This window comes from Psammomys obesus, unplaced genomic scaffold (assembly GCF_907164565.1).
Source record: "Psammomys obesus unplaced genomic scaffold, mPsaObe1.curated_primary_1811, whole genome shotgun sequence".
Lineage (NCBI taxonomy): Eukaryota > Metazoa > Chordata > Mammalia > Rodentia > Muridae > Psammomys > Psammomys obesus.
Window position 1 is genome coordinate 3,778,426 of NW_026590809.1, and position 15,081 is coordinate 3,793,506.

The 15,081-nt window shown below is 47.6% G+C and overlaps 1 protein-coding gene across 2 annotated transcripts in view; it reads right to left on the bottom strand.

Moving 5' to 3' along the window:
- The window catches only part of Slc10a7 (solute carrier family 10 member 7), a 216,550-nt gene that overhangs the window by 13,383 nt on the left and 188,086 nt on the right, over nt 1-15,081 (bottom strand). For both annotated transcript variants that reach the window (XM_055609064.1, XM_055609063.1), the window contains exon 10: nt 13,171-13,244. In XM_055609064.1, the coding sequence (XP_055465039.1) occupies nt 13,171-13,244 (74 nt within the window). The remainder of the gene's footprint in view (nt 1-13,170; nt 13,245-15,081) is intronic.

Sequence of the window (15,081 nt, forward strand, 5' to 3'; positions counted from 1 at the left end):
GCCTCGGGCTTGCGTCTTCCCGGTTTCCTTGCTCCGCCTGGCATTCCACTCGTGACTGCTTCTTTCACGTTGCCACCGGTGTGGGCCACCACAGCATCTGGGCCTGGGTTAGGACTTCACAGGCCCGAGGGAACTATTTCCATCCTTCCTATACAGTAAGGCATCCGAGTGAGGTGCAGAGAGACCTCACTCTCCAGAGTTTTGTGCAGTGTTCCAGGGTTCAGGGCCCGTGGAAGCTGCTGGACACTGAGTGGCCGCCAGTGGCTCGGGGAGGCTGGCAGACTCCTCTGTCTCCAGCAGCCAGAGGTTATCTTGTATAGTCTAACAGACACTCAGGAAGAGAACAGTACCTTCCAACCTGAGGCCTGTGTTAGGCCTGTTCTGCCTCACAGGCAGGGGGACAAAGGAGATGTCAGCCAAGCAAAGAGTGCACAAGAGGCCCAGGCATTCTGCTGTCCTTGAGGGCCAGCTGCTTCCTACTGGACCAAGCGTCGCTCTCCTGCCTACATTTCTGCCTGTGCAGTGGCATGGACTGCAAGCCCGCAGTGCTCCCTGCAGTGGAGGCTGGAGCTCCTGTGTTCCTCTAGAGAGCTGCTACACAGAATTTCCTACAGATTCGCCCTTCCTTCATATTTCAACAGTAGAATTACAAAAACAAAACAAAACCTCCTCTATTGGAAATGAACAGGCTTGGGAAAGAAAATCAACAAATAGAGCGTTGTGGAATAAATGTCTAATGCCACCTTGAGGAGAAACAGTCTTTCTGGTAACCAAGGCCGTAGAGGAAAGAGTAGTGTTCACACCTAGGTCTTCCGGTGATGACACCTGGCTCAAGGCAAGGCAGGAGGGCGAGTGAATGGCTGTTCTGAGAGCACGCGTCCATCTGTCCACCTGTGCCAACCGAGAGAGCCAGTGCTGTCATCCTCAAGGGTCGGAAGGCGAGGAAGCCTGTAGGAAAACACTGCTCCTGGATACACAGATTGGTGTGGGTAGAACCTGAACACAGGCACACTGGCTTCTCAGCCTGTCCTCTCCATCAGCTTAAACTGGTAACTTGTGAGGGGGCTCAGGTGCCCCAGAACAGGGAATTGTGACAATATCAACACAAAACAATCGAGGCAAAGCCTATGGAAAAGACTGTTTACACGGGAAGGCCTGCCAGGAAGGGTTGCCTCTTGGAACAAAGGTGCTTTTACTTACTTTGAACCAATGATATCTGATGGTTATTTTCAGCCCACTAGGAAAATTAAGGACAGCCTTCCTGCCTTTCTGCCATCCTAGCACTGTGCTGGAAGTTTTATGTAAATAAAGACGAAAGAAAAGCCCAAAATGAGCAGCTGGCATTATTTCTGTTTTGAAACAGGTATGCTTTGATTGGAAAAGATGTTTAATGAATGGCCTGGGTGAGCCCAGCAGATGCTGACAAGCAAACATTTAGCTCTGCCGACTGAAGGTTGCAGCCACAGAAGACGGGGTACACCCTCACAGCACTGCAGGTACAATAAGCAGGGAGGGAATTCAGGGCGGGATGGAAGAGCTGAGCCGAGCAGCCTTCCTTCGAACACTGGCTGTAACTTCCAGGAGGGCCTCCCACATTTGTGGAGACTAGGTGTGCAAAAACTAAGGAGATGACTTCCTTCTCTAGGCTGAGGAAGCTATGTGGGTGATGGAAATTGAACCTGGGTCCTCTGGAAGAGCAGCCAGTGTCCTTAACTGCTGAGCCACCTGTCCGGCCCACAGACAACTTCGAAGACTTACTTCCATTGTCCTCATAAGATGTGAAAACATTAAACACAGAGTATGTTCTTTCACATGGTAAAAAATAACAAAAGGTGGTACAAATACCCTTAACATGGCCATCACACAGGAAAGGCTCCGTCTGATCAACACTGAAGTCTTTAATTCAATAGAACTTTTAAGATAAATTTTATTTGTATCCTCCCTGTATGAGTGTTTTGCCTGTGTGTATGTTTGTGCATCATATTCATGCAGTGTTTGGGGAAACCAGACAAGGAAGCTGGAGTCCCCAGGACTAGAGCTGCATACAATGGTGAGCCATGTGGATGCTGGGAAGTGAACCTGGATCGTCTGGAAGAGCAGCCAGTGCTAACTGCTGAACCACCTTTCCTTTCCCTTGGACAACTTTCAAGATGGGCTTCCATTCTACTGGGGGAAAAAAAAAAAGCACCCGCTCCTTTCACATGTAAGCACCCGCTCCTTTCACATGTGACACAAAGGAGCAGCCCTGAAGAGAACTTAGATGGATTCTGTCACTTCCTGACAGTCAGTGGGAACTTGAGAAAGGTGGTGTGGTCAGTGTTAGTTAGAGAGTAAATATGAGTAAGCTCTGACCTAGACCCTCACTAAGCAGATTAAGTATGCATTTGTGTTGCTGGCAGGACTTTTGGTTTTCTAGCAGGAATTTTCTTCTCCACGATGTTTAGGATGACAAAAATCTCAGGAGTGACGGTGCCTCTGACATACAAGAACAAGACAGTCTTGATGGGGATTATTAAAACCAGTTATTTGTCTTTCCATCCATTCCTCTTAAAAAGAGTGACTCAGTAGGGCTGGGGAAGTGAGTCAGTGGTTAAGAGCACTTGTGGTGGTTTGAATCAGAATGGTGCCCACAGGCTCAAATATTTGAATGCGGAGTCATCAGGGAGTGGCACTATTTGAGAAGGATTAGGAGGTGTGGTCTTGGAGGAGGTGTCACGAGGGATGGCTACGCCAGGCTCAGCTCTCTGTTCTGCTGCCTCTGGATCAGGATGTAGAACTCTCAGCTCCTTATGCAGCTCCCCACAATGATGATAATGGACTAAACCTTTGAAACTGTAAAGCAAGCTGTGATCAGGCTCTCTCTTCATCGCAATGGAACAGTGATTAAGACACTGCTCTTACAGAGGACCGGAGTTCAGTGCCCAGCACCCACATCAGGTGGCCAGCAACAGCCTGCGCCCAGCTCCTGGGGACCCAATGCCCACTTACAATCTCCACGGGCAGGCTCACACACATGACACACAATCACATATACACTCACACACACACATCCTAAAGAAAGAGAGGGCTCACATACAACTAAAAATAAAGGAGGAAAACCTGGAGTCATATTTCCCTGTTTTATTTTGGCTTGAAGTTGGTTGGTAATGTACTCCCCATTTTTTATTCAGTCTTAATGACGTAAAAATTGTGAAAAAAAAAATCCCATTTAGAAGTTTTCTAGCCAGAAGAACTCGAGAAAATCCTGAGTCAATTCTGGAAAGAATGATTTTGGGTTCTTTTTTATCTTCCTGTTTCCTTATTTGAGTACTTAATAAATGTATTTAATCTGGCACAGGGAATTTTAATTTTATAAAGCTGTATAGTCTGTTAGCAAACAGAAGGGCACAGCCTTTGTGGTGAAGGGTGAATGGACAGGTAGCCAATGGCTGTACTGGGGGGCTTGGCCAAGGCTGCACACTGGAACTGCAAAAGGGCTAGTGTAGAGAAGAGTGCCTGGTCTCCAGACAAGGAAGTTCCTGACTGTGGGGAGAGCCTGAGGTGGCACGACTCAACTCATTCTGGGCCACACCTGCTTGAAGCCTATTTAAGGACATGGAAGAAGGAAGCTTTTGCTCCTTGCCTGCTTGCTCGCAAGTCCATTCCTTCACTGGCAACATTCAAACTTGCAAGATGAGCCTTGTCATCTGTCCATCCAGCACCATCCAGTGGCTTCCTCTCTCATTTGGATACAAAGGCCTCAAAGGGGACCAGGGAGGCCAAGTCTGGCTGTCACCAGAGGGTCTTGGCATAGCAGTTTTAGCCTCACTTGATTTAGTTCTGTCCCACCCCAATTATGTTCCCTGAAGCGTGGGCTGCGCCTCCCTCCTACCTGCCGCTACCCCAGGCCTTGATCCTCAGCCATCACTGTCACTGGTGATTGCTGTGTCCTTCCCCTGACCTCCATGCGTTCACTTCCTCCTCCTCTCAGGTACTTGAGTCAGTGTCCTTTGGGCCAGAGACCTTTGCAACTCCTCCTGCGCCCTGCTTCCTGTGGCTCTCTCTCTCCACAGCACCGCAACCTCACCTGTTGCTATCCAGGGCTTGCCGGCTTGCCCTCACTAGAAAGGCAGCGGAAAAAGGCGCAGCAGCTTGTGTTTGTTCATCGCTGTACCCCTGGGGCCCAGAGAGGGCTGGCACACAGCAGGCACCGGAAGGGCATTTGATGAATGAATATACGGAGAAAATTAGTTGTTTTAACATATTCTTGGTTGTACGTGTATGTGTGTGTGTGTGTGTGTGTGTGTGGTTAATGTTTTTCCTCAGGTGCCATCTATCCTGTTGTCTGTCTGTCTGTGAGAGTACTTATACTCACAGCATGTGTCAGAGGTCAGAGGACAACTTGTATGAGTCAGCTCTTTGGTTCCACCATCGGGTCTCAGGACTCAGACTCGGGTTGTCAGGCTCGACGGCATGACCCTTTACCCACTGAGCCGTTTCCAGGCACCCCCCTCACCCTCCATCTTTGGAGACAGGACCTCTCACTGGCCTGGGGCTCACTGATTAGGACCTGCTGGCTGGCCGGAAAGCCTCAGGAATTTGTACCGCGCTGCTGCGGTTTGGATGAGGTGCGTGCATTTAAATGCTCAGTCCCCTTCGGCGGAGCCTTGCAGGGGAGATACGCCACTGAGCCAGGCTTTGAGACTTTATAGCCCACCACACTTGCAGTGAGCTTTCCTGCCTCCTGCTGACTGTGCGCGTGCATGTGCGTGGCTGGTCTGGCCACGGCTGCTCTGCCCTCCTCACCATCTCAGACTTTCCCTTTGCTTCTCCTTACGTTGCTCCTGCCATGGTGTTTACGAGAGCGACAGAGAAAGAACCGGCGCATCTACGACATCCCCAGTGCCCCGGCTGCCGGTGTGAGTCGATGCATGCCGCTTTTAAAGGCGGGTTCTGGGTATCAAACGCACATCTTTGTGCTTAGGTAGCAAGCTGCTGACAGCCGTGTGGTCTTTAACTCTTCGGCTGGCACCCATGCAGACATTCTCTGCCTCGCTGGCTTCCTGTGGTCATCTTTTGAGGTGTGTCTCGTTTTCTATCTGCCTCTCTCCTGAGCACTCTGTGAGAGGCCCACTCAGTGCCCACAGCAGATGCCCGACTGCCCGGGCCCGTCCCGTGGAGGGGCTGCCGCTGGGGATGGGAGGGGCTGGTGCCCTTTGCCTCACAGCTGCAGTTCAGGCTCCTCTCTCCTGTAGAGCATAGTGCTGGCTGTCCTTAAACACGTGCTCCCTGGCTCACGGTGTCTGGCTCAATTAAGGGAACTTCAGGGAAGAGACATGACCAAATAAATAACTGGAGATGAAACTCCGTTCCTGGCCTGCCTGTTTGCGTGTTGGCGGGCGAGCTGGAACTTCAAGAGAGCGGCATCCCCTGGGTGAGCCTCCTCACTTCTAACATGGCATGCAGCGCTGTTCTGTGATGCGCACTTTAGTATTGCTGGAGGCAAACTTTCTCAGCACTAATAACAACGATAAGCCCTCTGCCACTCACAGAGGAGGCACCGAGGAGTGGGAAGGCGCAGGAGTGGGTTCTTGGTGTTACAGGACGTGGCCATGGCCTCCCTGGAAAGGGTGGGAGGACGCCAAGCTGTGCGGCCCTTACTGCTTACGGCACGGCCTTTCAGAAAGGGTGCCGTGCCGACGCGTACAGCTCAACTCTTTGTAACTGACCAGGGAAACAAAAGCTTCTAACCCAGAACTGGCATTAAAGAGCAATAAACGTTTTCTGTAAGGATTGCTTACAGAGGCATGGATGAAAGCCTACGTGGAGGAGCAGGGATGTCTTACCAGGGGCTACACACGGAGAAAAAGTCCACCCCTCTCCCAGCACCGCTCCCGAAATATTTTTAATTGTAAAGAAGCCTTGGCTGTTCTACTTTGACTCTTTCATTAATTAGGCTATATAAACTTTGTTACTTCCATTTTTCTAGGAAAACCATAGTTAGGGTAAGGAAACCTGAAAGTTTCAGCTGAGGACATTTAAAAATACTATGTTTTTATAGACAGAAATCACCTTGCCAAGCTGGACCTCGCTGGCAAAATGATTAGCCAGTGGCACACCTGCAAACTGTACGTCTGAGTGTATTTCTCTGTGGCCCCACCTGCAGCTTTAACAGGGCAACCTCCGTTCGAACGACAGCTGTAGGCCGAAAAGGAGGGAACCAGATAGCGTTAGTGTCTTTCTGTGAGCGGGCATCCGAATGCAACAGAATGCTTTCTCTCAGACCAGAACCAGGAATTAGTATCCATCCAATGTGCTACTGCACAATCGGTGGCATGTTTGGCTTCTGAGCTAAAGGGTTCAACTGTAAGTAGAACCCCGCTGTGGTGAAGGACCAACCAAATCTCACAGCAGGTCTAGAGAGTCAAAGGTGCCCCATCCAGGGCTTCAAGAGTCAGCCTGAGAGAACTCGGACCTAGGCTGTAAGCCGGACACCTAGCTCTGTCCTTCCTGACGCCCTCCTGAGCCGGCAGGACGTGACACCCACAGTTCCCACTCAGCTACAGACAGAGCAGGCAGCTGACCATCTGGGCAAGCAAGCACAGACCTTCCCCAGGAGTGTGCGCAAAACTGGGTGGGGCTGAAGCTCTGCCGTTCTCCAGGGCTTCGTGTGAAGGCCGAGGGACCTGCTAGATTCCTGGGACAAGCAGGAGGAAGTTTCTGAAGTTTCAGGCAATCTGCAGGGACACTGATGGTAGCCCACTTATGATCATTATCATGCAAAGTAGCACGTCAGTCCAAACCTCTTTCTGAATTCATTATGCTAATTAGTAAGGGCTCTACCTGCTAGAGAGCCGACAGCAACAGTGCTCGCTGTGGCTGCCTCCTCTGATCCAGCAGAAGCTGAGCACTCCGGTGAGAACTGGCCACGGGAGCAGCTGCTGCCGGCGTCTCAGCTGACTGCACACACGACCGCAGTGCGGTCCGCACACAGTATTGTACCGTAAGTGACTTCCTGTGCAGTACTCAGTGCATGGTGTTCCTGGCAAGCACCCAACTCGTGCTGGCTGTTGTTCTATCATCGATACTAATGAAAGCATTGAGTAGATCGACAAAAGTTATAGAAACAATTAAAAACAAAGCTGAACAAAATAATATAAATGAAAACAATTTTTATATTGATTCAAGAATTACTGTAGGGCACTTTTTTTTTTTTAAAGATATTTCAGTAGAAATTCAGTGAGAGGACACCCCAAACCAGAGACTACACAGTTGTCTCTGTGTAGTTGGGGGTTGGGGAGGGTGGAGCCTTCTCCCAGGCAAGATACAAAGCAGAGCTGTTAGGCCTCTAACCTATTTCAGCGAGTTGCAAAACTCCCAGGGTGGAGTAGCTTTCTAACTGTTGGCGGGATCAGAAAACAGCTGATGGGCATCCATCCAGAGCACGGGAGAAGCACGGGCACCACGGTGCTGGTCAGCTGGGAGGGCACCCTGCATGGCATTAGCTCAGGCCACAGAAGCCTCAAACAGGCTTCCTTACCTTGAATCTCATACCTCGGACACAGAACCCTGGGGTTTCCTAAGATTTTTGACCACAAAATCTAGCTACACTCTCAGGGACATCAAACTTAGTGCAGAAAGACCAAACAGCCCGTATAACTCTGAGAAATGCACTTTGTTAGAGAAGCATGCCTCCCCCTTTCTAAAAATCAAAACCAAAACAAAAAGGCCTAAGACAGAGTGCCTTAACGTCTCTCTAGCATGGTGATAAAAATCTTCTGGGTCCCTAATTTTAGTGACCTCTCCACGACACTATTAAATGGCATGCCACCACCCGGCCTGCCCTTCAAGGATGTAACCAGGGGCCAACTGCGGACAGAACATATTCATGACTGTATTCCAGAGATTCTATTTCCTGTCTTTACTCTGGATTTCCATCTCCTCCTTAACAGCCTGTTGTCAAAAAGCACTGTAGCTTGTAGCTGGTGAGAATGGGATGTCAGCAGCATTGCTCATGAAAAGGAAGGCTGCCTCAAGACCCACTGGAGAGGCTGGAGAGATAGCTCGGCAGTTCTGAGCGCTTGCTGATCACTTATGAGCTGGGATCCCAGAGTCTACGTCAGGTGGCTCGCAAATGCCTGTGACTCAGCTTCACGGGTACCACAGCTTCTGGCCTCTGCAGGAACCCACACGTTTGTGTACATACACTTATACAGACACTCGCTGATACATGTACACACACACAGAAAGAAGACCCACTTGAAAATAGGATGATTTTGATTACAATGAAGAAAGATAAGGGATGAGTGTCAGGATAATTAGAGATGCTAAGTATCCTAAAAATGTCTTAGGAGGAGAATGTATTCATAACTTTCTTGATAAATAATTAATAGAACAATCCAAACCCATGCCAAAGTCTTATACATACAACAGTACTGGCCTCTGTTGACTGTGTGAGCTGAGCTCTTTTCCTTTTGTGAGCGGGTAGTTACAGGCTTCCTGGTCACCACAGTTGTTTAGGGAAGAGGCTTCAACAGCTGCTTTAAGCTACTACAGATGCCCAGTTCTGTGGCAGTAAAAATCCTCATGCATCAAATGCAATACATCTGGGGTAAGGAGACCACCAGATCTGCAGAGTTTTGTATTGTGATTTCACGTCTTAAGAAAGAGATCAGACTGTTCTTTACGTTTCAGTTCTAGTTGAAGTTCATTCTTTACCAACCTTGAAAAGCTTCCAATTAAACTTGAATAAAATGTCCCTTTGTGATTTTGTTTCTCTTAAGCATTCTTTGGACAGTGTCAGGATTAGAAAAAATACTTTGTGTGTGACAGATGCATATGGTGTGTGTGTGTGTGTGTGTGTGTGTGTGTGTGTGTCAGCGTGGGCATGCCACTGAGCACACATGAAGTAAGAGAACAGCCTTTGCTATCTGGCCTGACAGCTGGCCCAGGGGCCCCGGGCTTTACCGGAGCATCTTCCCAGCCCTGTGAGGATGCTTGTTAACCTCCTCAATGGCAGCTGCAGCTGAATTCCCTTTCTGCAACAGAACTTTCAAGAACTTTCCCTCGGACACCTAAGAGGGAGCTTTATTTTAGAGAGAGGGAAACATCAGAAGCAGACCTACAGAAACTTCAGCTCGCAGAACTCAGGCACCACGTGGACCTGCTCAGCGTGGCAGTGGCGTCCTAAAGCAGCCCCAGCTGATGAGTTGCTGCAGCTGTTGCTGAGAGCCAGGCTCAGCGACCGGAGCTGGGATCTAGCCTAGAATCAGCCTGGGTTCTCCCCGTTCCCTCCTGAGTCCTCAAAGCTTCTTACCACAGTGGTCAGAGACTCATAATGAAGTGTAGACAGCATGAGAAAGCGTTTCCTTCATTTGCCTTTCCACACAAGTGCCCTTATATGGCATTTATAAGCCATTGGTAATGAAACACAATTTAAATTTTAAATGGAGTGCATTCAGTTCAGAAATGCTTTTATAAATAAGAGAAAAAGATGGGACAATCATTATTGACTGTCAATAGCTGAACTGGTCTGAGACGAAGTCATTTTATTTTGCTATTTAATACAAACCAACAAAACGCATACTCGACCTAAGGACCTCAAACATCCTGAACCAGTCTCTTCCTGGGTGTAGCAAGAAAAGTTTTCTACATATGTGAAACTCTAGAAAAGCAAAGTGATTTGAATCCCCGAGAGGAAAGGATAAATAAAAGTAAAATACCAATTCCAGGGGCTATCTGGTATCTAATCTCTTTCTTGATGAAATCTATTGACTGTGCACTGAGCCGTTCCTAGCCTGAGCTGCTCTTCAGTCTCTGCTATGTAAAATACCTTCTCATTACACTACTCTCACCACCGAACTGGAGAATAACCGGCAAGAGTTCCCGGCTTCTATGGCAACCCACAGCCAGGGCTGCTGTCTTGAAATTGCCTCTGACCTCAGCTGGAGCAGGAGGAGCATGGCAAACAAGCCCCGTAGTATTGTTTTAGATGAAGCACAGGGATAGCTCTGCACTTCCTCCAGGCTTCCTCCCTCAGTGAACGAACTCCAGGGAGCCGCATCACGTCAGGCTTTCCAGATGGATTATGTGAGGCCATAGCTCAATGTCATTTCCAATAGGAAGCCTCATAATTAAAGGTCAAATAGTCACTTCATCTGCAATCAATCAATAGAAAAAGTACTAATACGAAGAACTAATCAATCAATGGCAAATGCGCTAATAAAAGCAATGAATCAAATTCAGCACATGTGTAGATGCGAGTACATGGAAGAGACCGAGACCGGGCGAGGCATGAACAATAAAATAAAGCAAAGGTGAATGCATGCAGGATGGTGAGGAGGCTTCCCAAGCATCATTAGTCACACGGGTACGGCTGGCCTGCAAGGGCTTATTCCGAAATAAATTAGGTAGAGTGATAAACTGTAATTTCTAAGTTTCCCTTAATGTATTTTACTTGAGGTGTGTGTGAGTGTGTTTCGTCTGTGTGTGTGTGTGAATATAAAGTCACTGGAAGAAATATTATGGCAGTATTTGACACAGGAGAAGATGTGTTTGTAAACTGCCAACAGCTGTATTATAATCTGTTATATTTCATCTTTGTGTGTAAAAAAATATCACTCTGGGTGATGTTATGTGAAATTTCCTTCCACTTTCTGGAATGTCATTTTTTCCCCCCACACAGAATGTGATGTTTTTCCAAAGCAGACAAAGATTTCCATCTGGACAACGACTGGCCTGCAGCTCAGGTCATTGAAAAGACACATTCTCTGCCACCCTTGGGACATCCAGGATACCAGGAGAGGGATATTGTGAAAATGAATGGAGCAAACTTAGTGGATTTTACAAGTCATTCTAGCAATCAGCCCCAGGGCCCCTGGTGTATGAGGAGATAAAGGTGCTTTGTCCGAGATAAAGAGAAGCCATGAGGCATACTGTAGGAGGAAGCTGAGGACGGAGGATATATGAACTGGCTAAAATTCTCTCACCTGAGACCTCGAGAGTCCGAGGCCAGGGCAGGTGTTTAGATCTTTTGGTTCTCAGACCCATCAGGGTGAAGCAGCTAAGGACTCACACTGCGTGATCAGCAGCTACCTCGGGTCTTAGCGTCACTGCGTGGTCACTAACTACCACACCGTCTTACGGTCACCGTGTGGTCAGAGCTGCTGTTACAATCGCTGTGTCATCACTAGCTGCCACTGATTTGACCATCGTGGAAGAGCCAAGTGTATAGTTCTTGGGAGAACTTTTTACAGGCAAACACAAATCCAAGTTCATCCAATCCTTTTAGCAAAACAACTATTTCTGCAAATCAGCTTTCAGAAAACAAAAAGAGCAAAGAGTAAGGGAAAGGAAGAGAGAGAATCTGGATTTGAGCAGGTTTGCTTATAAAGATAGAGACACCAAGCCAGGCATGCTGATGCACAAACTCATCCCAACTTGGGAGGCCGAAGTTGGCGGATCTCGAGGCCAGCCTGGTCTACAGAGTCCCAGGCAGCCAGGACTAGATGGAAAAACCCCAGCTGACGGGGAGGGGCGGTGAGTACCAGTCACCCCTGGGCATGCTTCCTACATTAGTTTCAACTAGTTGGTGTTTGCTCAGAGAGAAACAGAAATCATCATTCAGTTCGGCTTCTCAGTCTACAGCCAATCCTAAGATGGTGGCGGGTTTAATAGCCCATTGCAGACAGGCAAGAACGCATACTGGACAGCCATAGTTAAACTTGTGCTCTAAGACCATGGCTCATCCAAGCCCCTCTGACCCCCTGACCTTTGGGTGCATCCCTTAGTTTTTATAAGACTGGCATGTCATATATGGCAGCTATAATGATGTGGAACAGAATGTGAGATGCTTTCTTTGAGGGTAACAGCTGATCTACAGCTATTCTAGGAAAACCTACGACAGGGTCATGTGACTGGAACCATGGGCACAATAACACATTTATACCTAACACAATGAATAGGAACAACAGCACTATTTCTGGAGGCCACTGAGTGCTGGGCAGCACAGCCAGCTTTGAGAGACATCTGTGGCTGCCCGTGTTCTGCCAGGGACTGGTCAGGGACTGGTCACTTACGATCCACCAAGGACTGTGCTGGGGACCTGACAAAGCTTGTCTTCACTAGACATCAGCCCATTTCACAGACAGAGCCAAGTTCAGGGAAGTTAACGGCCAGCATGTTACCAGGATTGGAATGCAGAGCCCAAAGCTCTTCCTTTCAATGATGACTGCCGAGACTCCAAACCATAGGCAGGAAGTACTCTTCAAAGACTGTCTCAGTTTGAAATTATTTTCCAAACTTAACAAAACTGGGGAAGACCCCACACCCAGCTTTGTTTAGAATTTAAAAAGAGATGCAATCTATCCACCTTCTCGTTGACGAAAGAATGTTTTGAATGTGAGTAAATTCAAAGCAACACTATGGTTCCTCAGTCTCAGTCTCTCAGTGAGTCACATTTCAAATGCAGAGGAATTTTAAAGTTGAGTTTTTACACAACATCCCAACAGCCCCACAGAGTTCACAAATAATGCATTTTGCAACAGAGTTCCTGATTACTTAATGATTTTTAAGGACCGAAGAGGTGGATTCTAGATGTCTCAGAGGTTACTGGGATAATGCATAATGTTGGCTAAGCCAAGGCAGACACTGGCATTACTCTTCTTAATCTTTTCCATTAAATAAATACTACTTCCCCTTTATTGTTGATCTAGTCAAGTCACAATAGTTAAACTGCCTTTGTTGAAAACAATAATATTAAAAAATGAATTTCAATTTAACATCAGTCACCAAACTAGAGTAACAGCATTTATTATTCTCATCTTGATTTGAGTTCCCAGAAAAAAAGGCAATGTTTTCTAGATACAACTCTAGAACTTCTAAGGAAAAGTTTTTGCCAATTTCTTCTGCAGAAACAGGCCTCCTAGACCCCTAGCCAACTTAGGTTAAGAGTTTGCACTGATCATTATTCACAAGAATTGAAAACATGGTTGCATATTAAGCTAAATCCTGTGTTATGAATTAGGCCCTTGGGAACTGGTGTGGTGAAATCACAGTTCTCTAGAGCGGTGGCGCTCTGCACTTGGCTGTTGTTCTTTGTCTAGCTGTGCCTACTGCCTTGTTCCATTTAACCTGACAATGTGCTTCAACATTATGTAGAGCGACAGTGTTTTACCTTGGTGACTCACTTACCCAGTGTGAGCGACTTGTGTGTAGAGCAGAAGATGATAGCCACCGTGTCCGCTGCTGTGAACCCCGAGTTATTCCTGGGGAGGAAAGGAGAGGTTTTTACAAATCCTATAGGAAAAGCCAAGCATTTCCTACACCAAATGTGTCTATCTTCACGTTAGCACCCTGCGGATCAGTCCTGGTGACAGAGGCTTATGGACCAAAATGCATGGGTTTCTATTTAGGGAACCTCAGTTTCTAAGGGCAGGTATAGGGGTTTAGAAAATCATGAGGGAAACCTAGGAATAGTAGTAGTAGTAGAAAAAAGAATAATAAAATATTCCCTTCTGTCTTAGAAATTTCCTCAATTCCTGTAGATGGTATAATTCCTGTAGAATCTACTTATTCTGTGCTCTGAACTCTGACAAGAGTTAGCTCACCAAAAAAAACGCTCCCAAAGTGAACTACCTATAGAAATATGCTACAGATTAAGGGCACCTGTCCCAAAGCCCATGTCCCCTCAACTTTTGAAGGTTTCTAATGAAGGGGTCCACATTTCCTTCATCTCCCCATCTGTAACTGGGAAAAAAAAAGTCTTAATCCCTCTTTTGAAACCCCCACCACCACCAAGTAGATCCTACATCCTGTTCCGCTCACTCCCTGGAGGGAAGGTGTTAGGGGCCACTCTTAACCCTGCCCGTGGAGAGTGTGGGGAGTCTCCTCTCCTGCATGCTCATGTGCTGCAGCATTCCTTGCAGATCTCTCTTGGTATGATCTGGGGTCTGGTGTCCCTTTTGGGGTGACGTCCCACAGATGAGTGGCACTGGAGTGCAACAGGATGCCTTACTGTCTCGTGTCTAACGCACATGTCCGCACTGTGACTTTCCTCTTGTTCTTTAAACACCATGCTGCATGACTGACATTTTTCATCCCTTTATTCCTGTGGTAAGCCCAACAGAGAGGGAACCCTCAGGCAAACACCAGAACTATGACAGAACAGGAGTGCAGATAAATACTGTATGTAAAAGAAGGGGCAAGTGATGAGGGCAGGGAGGAGGGAGAGAAGGAGGGGGACCTGTCATTGGAAGAGGGGATGCCCTGTCCCCTGGAGGGCGGGATACAACATTGGAGCACACAGCCTCCGAGGAGGTTAGGGATGGTAAACCACAGTTCTAAACAGGAGCAGTACGCATAGCCGGCAAGGAGCAGATGCTTCATCTTCAGGAATACTGGCTTGTGACAGGTGTGGATTTGGATGGGGCAAGTGGAAACACGAGAGGGATGTGATCAGACTCGCTCTTTGAAAGTACTCATACAAAAAGAGCAGGCTGAGATTCAAGATGGAGACGATGGCCATAAGTGGGGAGCTAGATGGGCCAATGGAAGAGCAGGAAATGGCCATACAGCGTTTGAACCACCAGAAAGTCAACTGCTACCCTCCAAGCAGTGCTCTTTCCCAAGAACTGAGGAGCACAGGCTTTGGGGATGAGCACACCTGATTTAAACACACAGGGCACTGTTACTTGGCTCTATGGGGATAAATGCAAGTATTTGTGAAGCCAGGCGTAGTGGCACATGTCTTTCATCTAAGCACTTAGGGAGGCAGAGGCAGGTGGATTACTGTGTGTTGGAGGCCAGCTTGGTCTACAAAGTGAATCCAGGACAGCCAAGGCATCAGGAAGAAACCCTGGTTTCTTGACGGCCTCCCCCCCCAAAAAAAAAAATTACACACTGTAATTTTAACTGCTTATGATACACTAGTGATATTTTTATCATTGTAATGGTTACTTACAGAAAGAAAAAAGTTATGGAACATTAGAAGCTCTGAGGATTCTAGATTGAGAGGCACACTGAGTAGTGAATGGGAACAGAATGTAAGACATAGACACTAGGGTTGGAGAGTCCAAGAGTTGATGCTATAGAGTTATGGCTGCA